The following is a 16,250-nucleotide window of genomic DNA, read 5'->3' as shown; positions in this document are numbered from 1 at the left end:
TGCCTCCTCATTTTCCAGAGATGCCAATGCGAGGAGGCATTGAATGAATGCTCTTACACAGCTGCTTGCATGCTGCAGAGGGGAGGGCAGGAGGAATGTGCTTATGCTTCTGCAGAAGTTCTCTAGATAGCTGTGCTCTGCGCCGGGCACCTGCTGAACGAGGTGTACCTTAAAGAAGCACAGTTACAGGTAAGTAGTTCTTTTCTATAGTCTAGGCCTTTATACTGATAACTCTCATTTCTGGAGCAGCAAAAAGAGACATCCCTGTTTACAGCAGACAGTGATAAAAGCTAAAAAAAGTTAAAGTAAAATGACACAGTGTGTATTTTAATCTAGCTTGTTTTACAGATGTGTATATAAATCAGGTCACATTTTCGACCTGTTCTCTGCTAGCAGGAAGATAAGGTTAATTCACCAAACAAACGTATGCGCGGGAGGGAGGGAGCTCGGCGGCCGCTCTGCCCCGCCCCGGGCTTCCCGCCTGGCGGAGGCGGCGGCCGTGCGGGCCCGGGCCGCCTCGCCCCGAGCGCGGGTGCCAGCTGTCGATTCCCTGCTGTCCCGCCTAGGCCTTCCGGGGAGATGGAGGCGGAAAGCCTGATGGTGCTGTACGGGGACGACTCGGTGGAGGTGCACTACGCGGGGGGGTCCCTTTTGCTGCTGTCTCCTTGTTGCTTCGAGTACCTGTATGAAGCGGCGCTTCCCGCCGCTGCCCACCCCCTCCAGCCAGCGGAGAGCACCCGCCAGTGGGTCGCCTTCGTCGTCAGTGCCTACAGGGTACGTGGTGGGTTGGCGTTGTCAGGCCCTTCGCCCCGCGGAAGGGAAGATGGGGTCGGGAGGAGTGTGGCTTGTGTTACTGTCTCCATCGGAGGCAAGCAGGTTTTAGAAAGCAGCCGTGATGGAGAGCGCCCGGGCTGCCGCTCCGGGGGAACGAACGGCCGCTCGGGGGTGGCGCCGCTCGCCTGCCATGTTCTTGTGAAGTGTGTAATGGGCCGGTTACGCATAAATGGGGAGTTGCACAGAAGTCCTGTTACCTGTGCTCCATAGTGGAGGGGGGGAGGAACAAAAACAACAAATTGTTGTTGCTCTGTGTAAAATGGAGGGGATTTCTTAGCCTCCGCTCCAGGAAAGAAGAGGATGAGACCAGCTTAATATTTTATCACTGCATAGGAAAACTCATGCTGTAACAGGGTTGTGTTTTGTTTTGTTTTTCTTCGCACTTCAATAGGAACAGCTTCTACGAGCTCTAGATTTCTGGAACAAGTTTTCTTCTCACCTGTACTTACCTTCACGCATTATACCTCCAGAAAGAAAAAAGGTGAGTTTTACATATGTAATGCTTTTGTAAAATAAACGTCCCTAGTAGTCTGACAAAGTGGACTTACATAATTTAACGTGCATGTGTATGAGTACAGGCCTTGAAGATCTACAGAGTACAGTTTGGCTAATGCGTTTGTCAACTTGATGAGAGTACTGCCATTTTAAATCACAGTTTTAACTGTTACTTAGTCCTCTATTTATGCATATCCTTTGTAGCCAAACTCTAAAGAGTTCGTTTACTCTTAAACTAAAACCTAGGAATTTGTACATATGATAGAATAAGCTGTTTTATCTGTCATCAATTCTCTGCACTTGAAACCTTTCAGGGAAGGCTCTATGAAATAGGACAGTGTTTTCTGAGAGGCTGTCAGGTTGTTGTGGTTTAGCCCCAGTCAGCAACTAAGCACCACACAGTCACTCACTCACCCTCCCCCCACGGTGGGATGGGGGAGAGAATGGGGGGGGAAGTAAAACCCATGGGTTGAGATAAAGACAATTTAATAGGACAGCAGAGGAAGAGAAAATGATGATGATGATGATAAAAGAATGTACAAAACAAGTGATGCACAGTGCAATTGCTCACCACCCACTGACTGATGCCCAGCCAGTCCCTGAGCAGCAATCACTGTCCTCTGGCCAACTCCCCCCAGTTTATATACTGGGCATGACATCCTATGGTATGGAATAGCCCTTTGGCCAGTTTGGATCAACTGTCCTGGCTGTGCCCCCTCCCAGCTTCTTGTGCACCTGGCAGAGCATGGGGAGCTGAAAAGTCCTTGACCAGTGTAAACATTACTTAGCAACAACTAAAACATCAGCATGTTATCAACATTATTCTCATACTAAAATCCAAAACACAGCACTATACCAGCTGCCAGGAAGAAAATTAACTCTATCCCAGCTGAAACCAGGACACAGGTTCAGAATTCCATTGTTTCCCCTTGTTAAGTACTTGTGTGAGTGTTACAGGGGGTTACGGGGGCCTGAGAGAGGACTGGGGCAGAGTGTCGTTCTGTGGGAATGGCTACCCCAAGTCAGACTGAAGGTCCATCTAGCCCCCATTTACTGTTTCTAGGAGCTTTACTGCTCTTCAGCATCCCTCTGGTGTTCCCACTGAACGCATGTGAGTGTGAGCACCCAGGGCTGGGAGTCTTATGACAACTGATAAATCAGGCAAGTTCTAAAACTTTTAGACTGACGCTTCATTAGCAACACACTTCATGCTAATGTTTAGTTGTTAAAAACATTGTCAAACAGTATCACTACGTACTTACAGCAGTTGGTCCTTAAGAGTCATACCATACGTTCACTGCAAGTGTACAGCACCACAGAGCTGATGCACTGTCCTTAGCACTAGTGGGTAACCTGCCGTCCTCCCCCAGGCCAGGCTCTTGTTCTTCTGGAAAATGACTGGGTTTCTAGACAATTTCTAACTTAAAGCCTCCACTGTGACTACCTGCTTCAGGATATTGAGGGATAACTTTCCCAAGCCACAGCAAGTGCCTTATCCTGTTGCTTGACTTTTTTCCTTACCTTCCTTCCCCCCTTTGGTTTATCAGCTGCTGCTTTTCTTAAAGCAAAAGCAGTCTTTTTGTAGCTCTTGAGATTGTACTTCAGTGACCAGTAATTTATGATCAGTTTATTGTTCTGTGGCCTCTATTTTCAACCAGTGCCCCTATTTTCAAGGCCTTTGCTATTTCCCACACTCCCACAGCCATCCATTATAACAAGATGACAGTTATCAAGCTCCAGTTTATTCAGCATGTTCTCGTAACAAGTTGGTAATGAGCCTAATGGGCCAGCGTGGGGTTTTGCACAGTTAGCATAAGGCATAGTTAGCGTAAAACCTGTGGCCTGTTACTAGCTGTGACAATACTACTTTTACTTGGCCACTGAGTACAAAAATGCTTGTACAGTTATACTGCATTACATTGCTTATGCTTGAATTCAAAACAACCTAGTACTACGGTTTGCTTAGGCTCTGCTTTGGCCACACTAAACATCCACATCTCTAGACAGCTTGACGAGGCAGATCTTGGCAGTCGTTTGGCCTGTTCAGAGCTGCAAATGGTACTAAAAATGCAGGGGTTAAGCATGAATATATTCAGCGGTATGGTTATATCTTCTGTTTCTTCTTGTTCCTTTGCTAGAATTTTCAAACATTTGATACACTGCTTAAACTGCTGCTGAACATAGGGTATGTTTTCATGGGACTGTCAATCATAACACCAAAATCTTATTCCTGGGTGGTGGTAGTCAGCTCAGAGCCCATCCTTTCATATGTCAAGTTAGGATTGCTTTTCCCCATTTATATTACATTATGTTTATCTCCACTGAATTTTTATCTGCAGCCTTATTGTCTGGTTGCTTGATTTTTTTTTTAGGGTCCTTTTGCAATTCTTTATGGTAAATTTTAATCTTTAGTACCCCAAATACCTTCAGCAGATTTTCCTGCCTTAGTAATACACTAGTGCTGCCATGTTTCATTTTTATCGGACTCCAGGCTTTTCCAGTACTGGGCCAAAGTATGATCCTGTCTGAAACATATTTGATTAAAGGTCAGTCAAATGAGACAAAGCTGATTAAATTGAGATAAAACAAATGATGAGGAGTGTGAATAATCTTTGGTTAATTTTTTTTTTCCCCACTTTATTTTAGAAGGTTTGCACTTCTGTGTTTATCCAGTGCTATACCTGGAGTCTTCAAATGAAAGCAGACTAAGGATATTTTCTGTGCAGTGATCAGGCATAAGGACAATATAAAGGAAAATTTAGGGCATTTTAGGGCAGAACTTCTGCAGATGGCTAGAAGGCATTCTCTATCTTGACAGGATGTTTCTAGTTTCAGCATGTGATTAGTGCATTTTCTAAACTATAACTATATCTTCTCTTTGGGCAAAGCTTTAATCTGGGGCTTGAGGTAGATGCAGTGCTTGTTTGGAGTAACTTGTTGAGAATCATCTGCTTAATTTTTTGTAGAAGGGGTAGCACAAGGACATATGCCGTGAAAATGGTTTTTGTTTGTTTTGAACAAAAGTGCTAATTGAAGCAGCAATCTGTACTTGAATATCACTGCAGTAAGATGAGGCTATTCTTTTGAGACTTTCCAAATGTTGTATTGTAAAAGTCTAAAATCTTTATTATATTTTAAATTCTTCTTCAGAAATATGTTTTATCCACATCCCAGCAATAGCTGTGCAACTTAATCTTTGGTGCTGGGGATTAATTAAGTTTACCTGCATAGCTACAAAATGTTTTCAATAAATTTCCATTTTGGTAAAAACACATAAATAAATGTTACATGCCATTTTTACAGGCTTATTTTAATTTTATAAATAGAGAAGATTTCAGAGCACGTGGCATTTTAATGTACACAATTTTAATGTGGACTTTCCATGAACTCTACTGATAACTGATATGATCAAGATAATTTAGGCTTTCTCATCAGTGTTTCTTAAGAAGCAGTTGGAAACAGAAATACCTACTGTCTGCGGGCAGTTGTGCCTGGTCAGTTGGCCATGTATCTTACTAGTTTTTGAACGCATATTAAACTAAAACATTATTGCTAGATAGAACTCTGTTAGAACAGGAGGAAGAAGATATGAAGGTTAGATATTTTGCTTCCTCTTGAGTTCATGTATGCAAATAAACACAGAGTCATTTCTTGCCATACATCACCTTGCAGAAGGACCAAATTAATTTAAATGTAAATCCTCCATTGTAATTTCTGGCAAGCATGTTGTTTTTATTTTGCAACACATTCCTATCCTTTTTCTTGTATTAGATTCTTTTCAGTGATGTCTTAGAAATTAGATGGCCTGACCCTGCTACGGCTGAGTTGACAAGATGTATAGACAATGGCAGTGTGAAGATCTCATCAGTAGATGGTTATGCTCACCTTTACCTGTCAGAATTGCAGCAAGAATTTACCGTGGAGTTCTTATGCAAAGTCAACCAGTCATCTTGCAGCATCCTTACGCTCCTCTCAAAAGAACAGCAACTACCAAACTGGAGAGCAGTACGGAAACTCAAGTAAAAATTCTGTTGCAGAAATGTCATTGAAACAAAAGAGAATAGAGAATAAGAAGAATGAACATGGTTGTGCTGAAGGTAAATACAGAGAACCAACCAAACCAAAGGACAAAAAAGGCAGAGATGGAGTCCCTTTGTTCTACACAAATTGTTCTTCTGAATACACATGGGTTACACAGCGTTGGTCTGTTTCCTCATATCCAGAAGAATGGAAATACCCTTTGTCGGTGGCACTAATGTGCTATAACTTACATACTGTTAAGAATGTGGCGAAGACCCATGAAAAAAACAACCATACATCTGTAGAAGCTGATGTTTTAATAGACCCCAAAACACATGAAACAGTTTCTTGTTTGCCTACAGCTTTGCCACTCAGCTGCAGAGCACCATATTTACACAGGTAAACTGTTTACTACTTAATTGTTAACATGTTTTACAATTCTGCAATTCTGAACTTCAACCTCTAGCAAAATAACTGAATTATAGCTATAAGAAATAAAAAATGTACTATCATATTCTTTTTTTATTAGGAACTTCTTGAAACATGAAATTTGTGAAACCAACACTCTGTATCCTACTGTAATGGATAAATAGTAATTAGTCCAGAGAAAAATAAATTTTATCTTCTGACATGCTGTATAAATATGTAAATGAAAAAAGAATACTGAAGAAGAACACAGGGTTTGGTTTTTTTGTTTGTTTTTGAGAAGATAATACTTCTGAGGTGGGCCGGTGATATATATTCTCTTGTCAGCACCCCTAAAAATAATTAAAAAAACCTTTGCAGGTTTGGGAGGGCTAGTTTGGTAAGTAATGTGGATAACTAAGGAATCAGAGGACACTGAAAATATGTGGCCTCTTTTCCTTTGAATACATGTGCATGCATCTGTTCTTGGTATTGAAACATATTTACATTTAGGATACAGAAATTATTATCAGGAAAAAAAAACAAACAACAACACACCTTCGAACTTACTGAAGCTTTTATTGTATTTTATACAGGTGGAGTTTCTGTGACTTCTTTCTACAGAAGAATCAAGATACTGAAAAGTATTCATGCCCTCAGCTAATTCAAATTGTATGGTGCCAGGGTGTTTTTTATAGGTATGTAGAACATCATGGGTTTCATCTTTGGAAGGCTTCATTTGTATGGGAATTCAGCTTTAAGATGAAATGTCTTTGTCCCTTTCTCACTCTGAGAAATGGTACACAATCTTCATGTAAGAGTCTGTTCTGCTGTTTGTTCACTGGACTTAAAATTTTCTCGTACAGTATATTTCCAGGTCTGAAATTGGGTATGCCTGAAACAATCAATCTGAAATCATATTTAAGGCTTTTAAAGAAGTGATCTGATTTCTTAAGGATTTACTGAACAGCTGGAGCTCCAGCAGACTTCACTGACAACTATGGTGCTTGGTTTCTTTGCAAATTGCATTGCTCCTTTTCATATTGCTCCTTTTCATGCTGAAGATTTCACGCTTTAGAAATGTTTGTCTTGGTGACCTACATAATTTGCATGTTGCAGGCAGCTAAACTGTGGATTTTCCTGGCAAATCACCTTGTCCATATGTTGTTTAAAAAAAAAAACAACAAACTTTTTTTTTAAACTGCCCTTTCAAATCTGTTATACAAACTTTGAAAATGCTACAGTTGCTATCAGCATCTAAAAGTCTTTGATAAAAGCATAATCAGTCTTTAAAGCTTTAATCTTTCTGCCTAGTGTTCTTCATTTTTCTCAGTGTAATTCCTAAATTTTAATCTCATCTGAACAAAATGTTTAGCAGCTCTTCAGTACTATACCTCATTTCTTTGAAAGTATGGTGAGTAGCCATACTTAATCTTGTTAAGTCCCATTACCGAAGTCCAGGCATCTAACCACAGAGTTGTAAAATTGGGTCATTTAATGGGTTTTAGGCTCCAAGACACTGTATGATCACAAGTAAAAGACCACTGATCTTAGTGAAAAACACACAGCTGCAGTGGAAATTAAGATTTCAGGTTGTTCAGGAAACATTCAGTCTGACAATTCTCTCTTTGCGTACACTAGGTAGGGCTGGTCCACTAAGAAGAGTGGATTTTTCTCTTTAGCATTGCTATATTTTGTGGTCGGTGGAATGGGGATTGAGCAGCTCTTGTAAGTTGTTTACCTCAACACAAAAAAGCTCTCCTTAGCTTGTTTAAAAATAAACACACTCACACCCCACCTCCACCCCCCACTCCATGCAAGCAAAGAGCCTGGTAATTGTAATCTTCTGTTAAAAGAAATAATTGGTACACTCTGCTGTTTGTGAAACAGTAGAAAGTTTTTCATGTGAGAGTTGTGTTGAAAATGTGTTTCTGCTTAGTGCTTTCTTCAAGTGTACTAACATGTTTTGCTTGTCTAGTGACAACATTTTAAATACTTGTTAAAAATCTTGTTATTTCTCTTAGATTTATCCATGGTAGGGCAAACATCACAGAAATTTATCCTGGTGATGACTCATTTTTCAAGTCAGAGGGAGCATTTTTGGGAAGCTATTTCGTACATTATGCAATCCAAAAAGGAACAAAAAAGGTATAAATCTATAAAACTATTTTAAAATGCATTCCAAATTCCTTCAAGTTATGAGTTTTCTTAGTTTTAAGGCATTTGACTATGTAGGCTATAGTGAAGTCCCTACATTGGTAATTACTATAATGACTGAATCAAGCAGTCAATCATACAAAAAATGAGATTATTCATTCTGTTTCAGAATGTATTTTGTAAATTATAGACACAGTAAGAAAAATGTTATCCATTGTACCATTTATTTCACAAGCTCAAGTAAGTACTGCAGTAAGATTCTATAATATCCATTTATCACAAATTTAGAAGAGTAGTTTACTTTTTAAACTAATATATTGATTAGAGTTTAATCTTTATGTACTTGGAAGTGTTTTCTTTTTTACTATATGGAGACAGAACCTAGAAGATGCAGGTTCTGTTCTGGCTTTGCCACAGACCAGCTGTTCAGTGCTGGAGAAATGGTTTTGCCTCTATGTGTCTGTCTTGTCTGTCTATTGTTAAGTTTCCCAGAGTAGAGATCCTCTCAAGTGCTTATGCAGTGCTTAATGCAATGTATTGCATCTAACTGCAAAGATAAAAAGAAAAGAAGGTAGTAAGCTTCTGTTTCCACATTTGCAGTTCACATGCTGGAGAAAAATGGACTAACGTCTGTGAGACAAAACAAGTAGTTAAACTGAAACTGTTCATTGCAGTGAGATGCTCTGATGCATTTGGGCAAGTGAAGGAGTCTGTACAGTTAGGATGTATGTTTATGAAAGCCCTGTTCTACCACTCTACCACCCTTATGTCTTGTAATCTAGTTGAGTGAGATCTGGTTGGGGGGGGAAGTGTGTTAATTCACATCTGAGCAGCAGAGCAAGGGGATTTCTTGGAAAATAAGGGGAGAAATATGGCACTGTACTGAAGAGGATGTTTGTAAGACAGTATACATAATCACATGTGATTCTCTTTCCTGTTAGGGTCAGAACATATTTGAAAGTCAGGAAGGAGATGCAACAATCCTTTAATCTCTTCTGTCCCATAACATAATGTTCAGTGCTCAGTAGTAGTGGTGCTTGCTGGTATGGAGGGATAGTAATGTCTTCTTACTTAGGTACCTAGAGCAATTCAGGGAAAAAAAAAAAAAACAACCAAGAATTGGTTATTATGTTTGCTGGGGGGGAAGTTTCTAGAAGTATTATAGCAGAAGTGCTTTGTTTTCAAGTGAGAAGTTTCTTTGCAATGGCTTTTACTCTATTTGCATTTCTTAACTTTATCCTTTGCTTTTTGACCACTTATTAAATATATTTGCAAATTTAAAAGTTGTTTTTTTTTCTTCTGTCCTTAGATTTGGATATTTCTATTTTTAAAGCAGAATTAAGGGTCAACTTTGTACCCTTTGAATCTAGCCTTTAACTTGTTAGTCAAACTTAGTTATTCAGTAATGAACTACAGTCTTCTCTCTCTCTGATAAGAGAACTTCTTGGTCCATACTGAGTGCATGGAAGCTATGAATGTTTCCTCCCACAGAAGTAGGCTTAAACACTACAACTTTTTACTTTTCAAGGAGATATTTATCTGTCTTCTGGGACAAATTTAAATGTGATTATAGTTGCTTTCTGGGAGGTCAGAAATTTCATATCTTGCAAGCTCTTAAATACTGTTTTCATGCTACAGTACCTATAAATAACTCGTCTCCTTTCTGCTCTTTACTGCAGAGAGAAGAAAAGATGTGTTCAGTAAACAGTCTACCTCCTGATATACCAGGAAATCTATACTCTATATTCTCCATTATTACTCAGGCAACCAAGTAACTTTACTTTATCTTTGTTACATTAATTCATCTGACTTTTAAAGGAAAGTAGTTAAAATTACACATAATACTTATTATGACATTAAGTATAAAAAATTAAAGGAATTTATATTAGCATTGAGGAAGTCTATAAACTTACAGGACAAAGGTCGCAACTGTTTAGAAGACATTATAGTAAGTATGAAATGCTTAATATTTTGTTTGTTTTTCTCCTCAGAATACTTCAGTACTGCTACAAGACTAAACTGTCATTAACTCATAACTGTTATCTCTGCTGCTGGAAAATGGTATATAGCTGAAGATTTATAAATCTTTCGGTGTTGTAAGGATGATTATACGGGCTATAGGGAACAGGACCTAATCTAGAGGGAAGAACAGTGAGTGTATCCTCAAAGACCAGAAGGTATATATTTGGGAACCAAAACAATGCAGTGTTAAGGTATATTTGTGAAGCAGAAAAAAAATGCATGATAAAGAGAGCTGGTTGTGGTGTGGAAAAAAAAGTGAATTGAAAATTTGGGAGAGATACAAACAGCTGTAATGATGTAAGTAACCTTTCCTCAAGTTTTTAACATATTTGTTTGGTTCTAGGTACCTGAGACAGATGGACGAGAAATGTTGCCAGTTTTGCTGTATGAAAAGGTTATTCCCAGCATAGGAAGACTTGTTGTGTACTCAGATCATAAAGTCCATGCTGCTTTTTGGGATGGGATGACCTTGAATATGGTTTGGGATTTCAGCTCTTCCTGTAGTAAGATCCAGGTAACTCATGAGTTAGAGGAATGACTATTCTTAAAACTCTTCATGAAAAAGTGTTACTAGGAAACTCCTGAGGAAACAAAACAAAAGTTTTGATGCCTATAAAATGCAAACTGAAGTATTTTGAGAGATTCATAATTCATAGCAGTTTTCTACTGTGGCTTACTCTTGAGCTGGTATAGTAGCCTGAATGAAAATAGGAACTATCTGCAGATGCCACCATTAATGTATTGACGGTATTTTCACCAGAAACAAGGAGGAAAAATATTTTAGTGCATAACTTGTGCCTAAAGAGATAAATGAAACTTTATCCTTTTAAGAAGTCACTCATATTGGTAGATAAGGGAAGAGCGACTGACGTCATCTACCTGGACTTGTGCAAAGCATTTGATACTGTCCCGCACAACATCCTTGTCTCTAAAATGGAGACACATGGATTTGATGGGTGGACCACTCGGTGGATAAGGAATTGGCTGGATGGTCGCACTCAGAGTTGCGGTCAACGGCTCAATGGCCAGGTGGAGACCAGTGACGAGTGGTGTCCCTCAGGGGTCCGTATTGGGACCAGTATTATTTAACATCTTTGTCGGGGACATGGACAGTGGGATTGAGTGCACCCTCAGCAAGTTTGCAGATGACACCAAGCTGAGTGGTGTGGTTGATACTCTAGCCGGAAGGGATGCCATCCAGAGGGACCTTGAGAGGCTAGAGAGGTGGGCCCGTGCAAACCTCACGAAGTTCAGCAAGGCCAAGTGCAAGGTCCTGTACCTGGGTCGGGGCAATCCCAAACATGGATACAGGCTGGGCAATGAGTGGATTGAGAGCAGCCCTGCAGAGAAGGACTTGGGGGTACTGATGGATGAAAAACTGAATATGAGCCAGCAACGTGCACTCGCAGCCCAGAAAGCCAACCGTATCCTGGGCTGCATCAAAAGAAGCGTGGCCAGCAGGTCGAGGGAGGTGATTCTCCCCCTCTACTCTGCTCTTGTGAGACCCCACCTGGAGTACTGTGTTCAGCTCTGGGGCCCCCAGCACAAGAAAGACATGGACCTGCTCGAGCGGGTCCAGAGGAGGGCCACGAAGATGATCAGAGGGCTGGAGCACCTCCCCTATGAGGACAGGCTGAGAGAGTTGGGGTTGTTTAGCCTGGAGAAGAGAAGGCTCCGGGGAGACCTTATAGCAGCCTTCCAGTACTTAAAGGGGGCCTACAGGAAAGATGGGGAGGGACTCTTTATCGGGGAGTGTAGTGATAGGACGAGAGGTAACGGTTTTAAACTGAAAGAGGGTAGATTCAGACTAGATATAAGGAAGAAATTCTTTACTGTGAGGGTGGTGAGGCACTGGCACAGGTTGCCCAGAGAAGTTGTGGATGCCCCCTCCCTGGAAGTGTTCAAGGCCAGGTTGGATGGGGCTTTGAGCAACCTGATCTAGTGGAAGGTATCCCTGCCCATGGCAGGGGGGTTGGAACTAGATGATCTTTAAGGTCCCTTCCAACCCAAACCATTCTATGATTCTGTGATATTGATCAAAGAAGGGAGTGTGTGTGTTGTTTTTTATTTTAAATTATCTATAATTGAGCAAATGGATAGTGAAAAATTACTTGGAAAAGTAACCTTGCGCATATGGGATTCCATATACATTTTTAAATCTACTTAATATAGAAGTAAAATGATAGTGTTGATTTTTGCAAAATGGCACTACAGAGAAAATTATGTGAGTGTGGGATTCAAAGCTGACTGCTGAGTCTTTTGGCTTCTGTGTCTTCGCTTATTACCCTAAGGTAACAAGACACAAAAAAGATGTTGAAGTGTCTGAGGAGGTCTCTACTGTAAGTAATATAAATATGATAGTCAGTGTGTCAAAAGATACAGTATAACTTCCTGATTTGAGCTAGCTCAAATCTGTATACTCACTAATGATAAAAGGAGGAAGAACTGAAAATTCTACAAGTTTGGAAACATTTCTACACACTTTTAGAAATAATTTATTCTGGAATAGCACAAAACGAGTATTGGGGCCCTGCCAGGTGTTCTCTTCTTTTTTCCCCCTGCATTTGTCATAGCAGACTATACCAAATTCTATCGTTAGCAAAACACAAACTTTTATGTGTTTAAAGTGGAATGTTCATAGATACTTAATTCTTAAAGTGGCATATTATACTTGCTCTGATTTTCTTCAGACTGCAGCAGAAAATTAATACTTGTAATTTGGGGGGGGGGGTTGGGGGGGGTTTTTTGGTGTTCGGTTTTTTTGTTCTTTTTTTTTTCCCTAAGGTAAACGAAGATGTAGGCTGGTGTAAATTAACTACTCCTGATGGGGTACAGCAGCTAATACAAATAAGTCATCCTGGAATCTATGACAGGTATAAGTAATTTAAACAATTTAAAGTTAAATATAAAAGAACTCTGTACAAATCCTTTTATATGAAGAACTGGTATTTACTGAAAATATATTAGGGGGGAACCAAACACGTAATGATAAAAGCTCCCTCTTGCATCTGGCTAAGATTCAGGACCTGTATGACTCAGGACCACTGCATGCAGTCATTCCATTGTAATTGTTACAGTAATGTCTTTTTAAAAAAATAACTAGAGCTGCAACTTGGCACTTACATCAGTGGATAAGAAAAAAAAATATTTGTCCTATATAGAGCTGGTACATAGAGCTGAATAGCACTTGATCCAGTTTTGGCTTTATTACAGATATTGACCTCTGCCTGCAGATTGCTTCTCTAATTGCTTGCTCTAATTAGAGCCTCATTATGGGAATCATCAGAAGCCTACTGTGCTGCATTTTAGCAAGCAGATATTCACAAACAAAAATTAACATTTGTACACTACTCATGACAAATCATACAGCTTTGTTATAATTTTCTATAACTGCATAGATTTAAATATGAAGGAGATTCTAGACAAAAAGTGGGAATCAAAAAATGGCAAAGAAACCTAGAGAAAAAGCTAGATTTTGAATCATGGCTTTTTCTTTCAGATTCAGGTGGTTGCTTAATGCCTTCAGTTATTTGCTTGAATTACTAGAGTATATTTCTCATAGTATGAGACACATACTCTAGTTATACTAGAGTATAACTACTTTTTTTTCATGAATTTTTATGTTAACATAGGTACATCAGAACAGCAATAGAATGGTGCAGAAGTTTGCATGAATGGAAGGAGATTCCTGAATATACTGCATACTCTGTAGCTGAAGAAAATTGGTATTCATCTTTATCCTAAACAATTGACTACAAATAATGTTGAAAATAAAACTAAAAAAGACTATAAGCTGGGACTTTTATAGACTGCATTTCCTGAGGGATAAAAATGAAAATTGTAAGTCCATTTATTTTGTGTGGTTTCATATTTTTCTTTCAGTTTTTAAAATGTTAGGTAGGTTGAGTTCTAGGTGAAGCTTGTTTCATTGCGCTTCTGCCTGCCTTAACTTAAAAATCAGAATTATGGTGACTTTGCCAAAGGAGGATTAATGTTACAGAGGTAGTATCTTGCAAGGTGAAAAAGAGAAACTAGACTAAGATGGACATCTTTTAACAGAACACCAAGCAGTTTGAAATAGTACTTTGAACTGCTAAATGACAGTTGTATCTCTTCCTAATATATTTGTCATTTTTAATACATGCTACTGACCAAAGGTCTACTGACATCGTATACAAACATATTTGGGTATTAAAAATGTGTTAATTGAAATTGATTACACCTGCACTTGTTATTTAAATTATAGCAGTTTCAGTAGCTGGTGAAACGAAAAATATATCTATATTTATACATACATACAGCAAAGAGACTATTCTTAGAGCAGAGCCCTGAGTTTTGGAAACACAAGTGATTGACAAATGGCAGCCATTGACTAGTGGTATGAAAGACAAAAATAAAGCATTTTTTTCACTTGCGTTTTGCTCATCTGATTTTCAGTATTGCTGGAAACTATTAGAAATTAAAAATCTGAAGTAGAAAATACATTTGAGAACCTTTTTATGATACTAAATCGTTTAATAATCTTTATTTTCTTGGACAGGTCTGCTGATGCCGAGCTCAAAAAAATACAGAGGTTTAACTGTATCCTTTTGAAAGCTGTGAAGATTTTTCACTTTTATGTTCTGGTGTTCATCTGCATATTCAGATCTGCATTTTAGATCATCATAGGCTCTCTATCCTGTTCTCACCTTCTTTTACTTTCTTACCCACTTCTAAAAATTACCTTTTTAAGCCATTTTTTGTTCTCTTATTTATCGTTTTTGTTTTATCATTTATCTTGTCCAGCTTCTGCATCACAGCACTGGAAACAAAAACAGTGGTAGAGTACAAAACTCAAATAAAAAAATTACCAAAAAAGGAAGCCCTTTAATGGGTGTTGCAGTAGTTTTTCTAACACTAATCTGCTGATCTGTTCTTGAAAGCGGGATGATGCATTTGCCTTTGGGCTTGTTTTTGCAGTACAATACCTTTCTGTTTATCAACAGCCTCAGGATTGTACCATTGTGTTCACCCAGCTCAAAAAAGTGTGCTGTGCTGCATGCACTTAAAGCCACTCTATAATTGTCTTTAAGCCAGTGTTCAATTTTATTAGTATGAAAAGAGCATGCTGTTAAACTGTGCAGTGTGACATCAGATAGTTTCCTTTTAAAATTAACTTTTGGATAAATTGAAGTCTTAGTTAAAGACATTTTCTATAAATGTTGTAGACATTTTAAGTAATACACTCTTATCTTTTTAGCTTTGTGTAATTACCATGTTATGAAATGTGAGGCTTTGCAATGCAGAATGATGAATACAAATATGGAGAAGTATTTTTCTCATTAGGAGGAAAAGTTTTATATTTTTTCTTAACAAAATAACACTAGTTTTATTGGATAATAGCAATGTTCTGGAAAGGACATCTGCTGCAAAAAACAATCCATCTGGTATTACTGTCAGAAAAATGGAAAACAGGAGTGAGCCCAAAGAAATCAGTGAAGGGTGTGTCTTGGAGGCTTTGGAAAAAACTTCTAAAGTAATTCGGGATATTGAATCTCTGCTTGCAGCTTCTGGGAGGTGAAGCCTCATAGCATGTGAAGACCTGTGTTCCGTATCTTCATAAGAGGTGTCCCAGCTATGTCTGAGGAGGCTTTGAGGTGCAAGAGGAATGAAGGCTGAAGGCAGAGTGCTAAGTTGCCATTATAGTACCACAGCAGACCAGCAAAGTCTTACCAGTTACCATTATAATACCACTGTTGTGTATAATACCACCGTTGTGTATTGTGGATAGGCAGAAAGAACAGGTGAAATAATAGAGCACAGCTGTATAAGTACATCAGGGCTGACCTGATAGTGCTGCTTTTAAATGTATGAATGTCTGTTTGAATAATTTAATTTTATAGAGGATTGCGCAAGCAACCTGGTTAACTGCTCAAGTGACTACGGTAGGGATAAGCAGTTTTAACTGTAAAAATGTGCTTTTATTCAGCTTACACCAAGTAGTCCATTATTGAATAAAAAGTTTCCCAGACGTTTTCTACTCTACTGTTTTGTAGTGAATAAATATTTATTTAAAGCATCTTCAGCCCTTTCTGGTGTGTGGTCTGTCGCTCGGTGGTGCACCATGACTTTAGTGATAAAATACTAGCCTTTTACAATTGGTTTCTCCTCCAGCGCTTTATTTAATCTTGTTGTGAATACTTAGACCCTGTTTTTAATATTTCTAGAAAAATTTCCCCCCTCGGAACCAAGCCCCGCTCCCCTCACCTCAGCCGGCACCGGGCGAGGAGGGGAGGAGATGGGCGACTCCCTCCGCCGCGGCGGGCGGGCCGCCGTCC

General features: G+C 39.2%; 1 protein-coding gene across 1 annotated transcript; it reads left to right on the top strand.

Annotated features, from left to right (window-relative positions):
* Positions 1–466: 466 nt before the first annotated feature.
* Positions 467–15,991, top strand: C4H5orf34 (chromosome 4 C5orf34 homolog). The gene is given in 13 exon segments (XM_072860279.1): positions 467–774; positions 1,226–1,315; positions 5,101–5,295; positions 5,297–5,748; positions 6,351–6,452; positions 7,779–7,902; positions 9,591–9,682; positions 9,903–9,972; positions 10,277–10,447; positions 12,718–12,806; positions 13,566–13,658; positions 14,474–14,514; positions 15,300–15,991. Coding segments are annotated over 13 exon segments (1,908 nt in total). The 5' UTR covers positions 467–579; the 3' UTR covers positions 15,494–15,991.
* Positions 15,992–16,250: the final 259 nt, after the last annotated feature.

Source organism: Ciconia boyciana, chromosome 4 (assembly GCF_034638445.1).
Source record: "Ciconia boyciana chromosome 4, ASM3463844v1, whole genome shotgun sequence".
Taxonomy (NCBI): domain Eukaryota; kingdom Metazoa; phylum Chordata; class Aves; order Ciconiiformes; family Ciconiidae; genus Ciconia; species Ciconia boyciana.
Note: the sequence above shows the minus strand (reverse complement) of the source record. Positions and strands in the feature narration are given on the sequence as shown.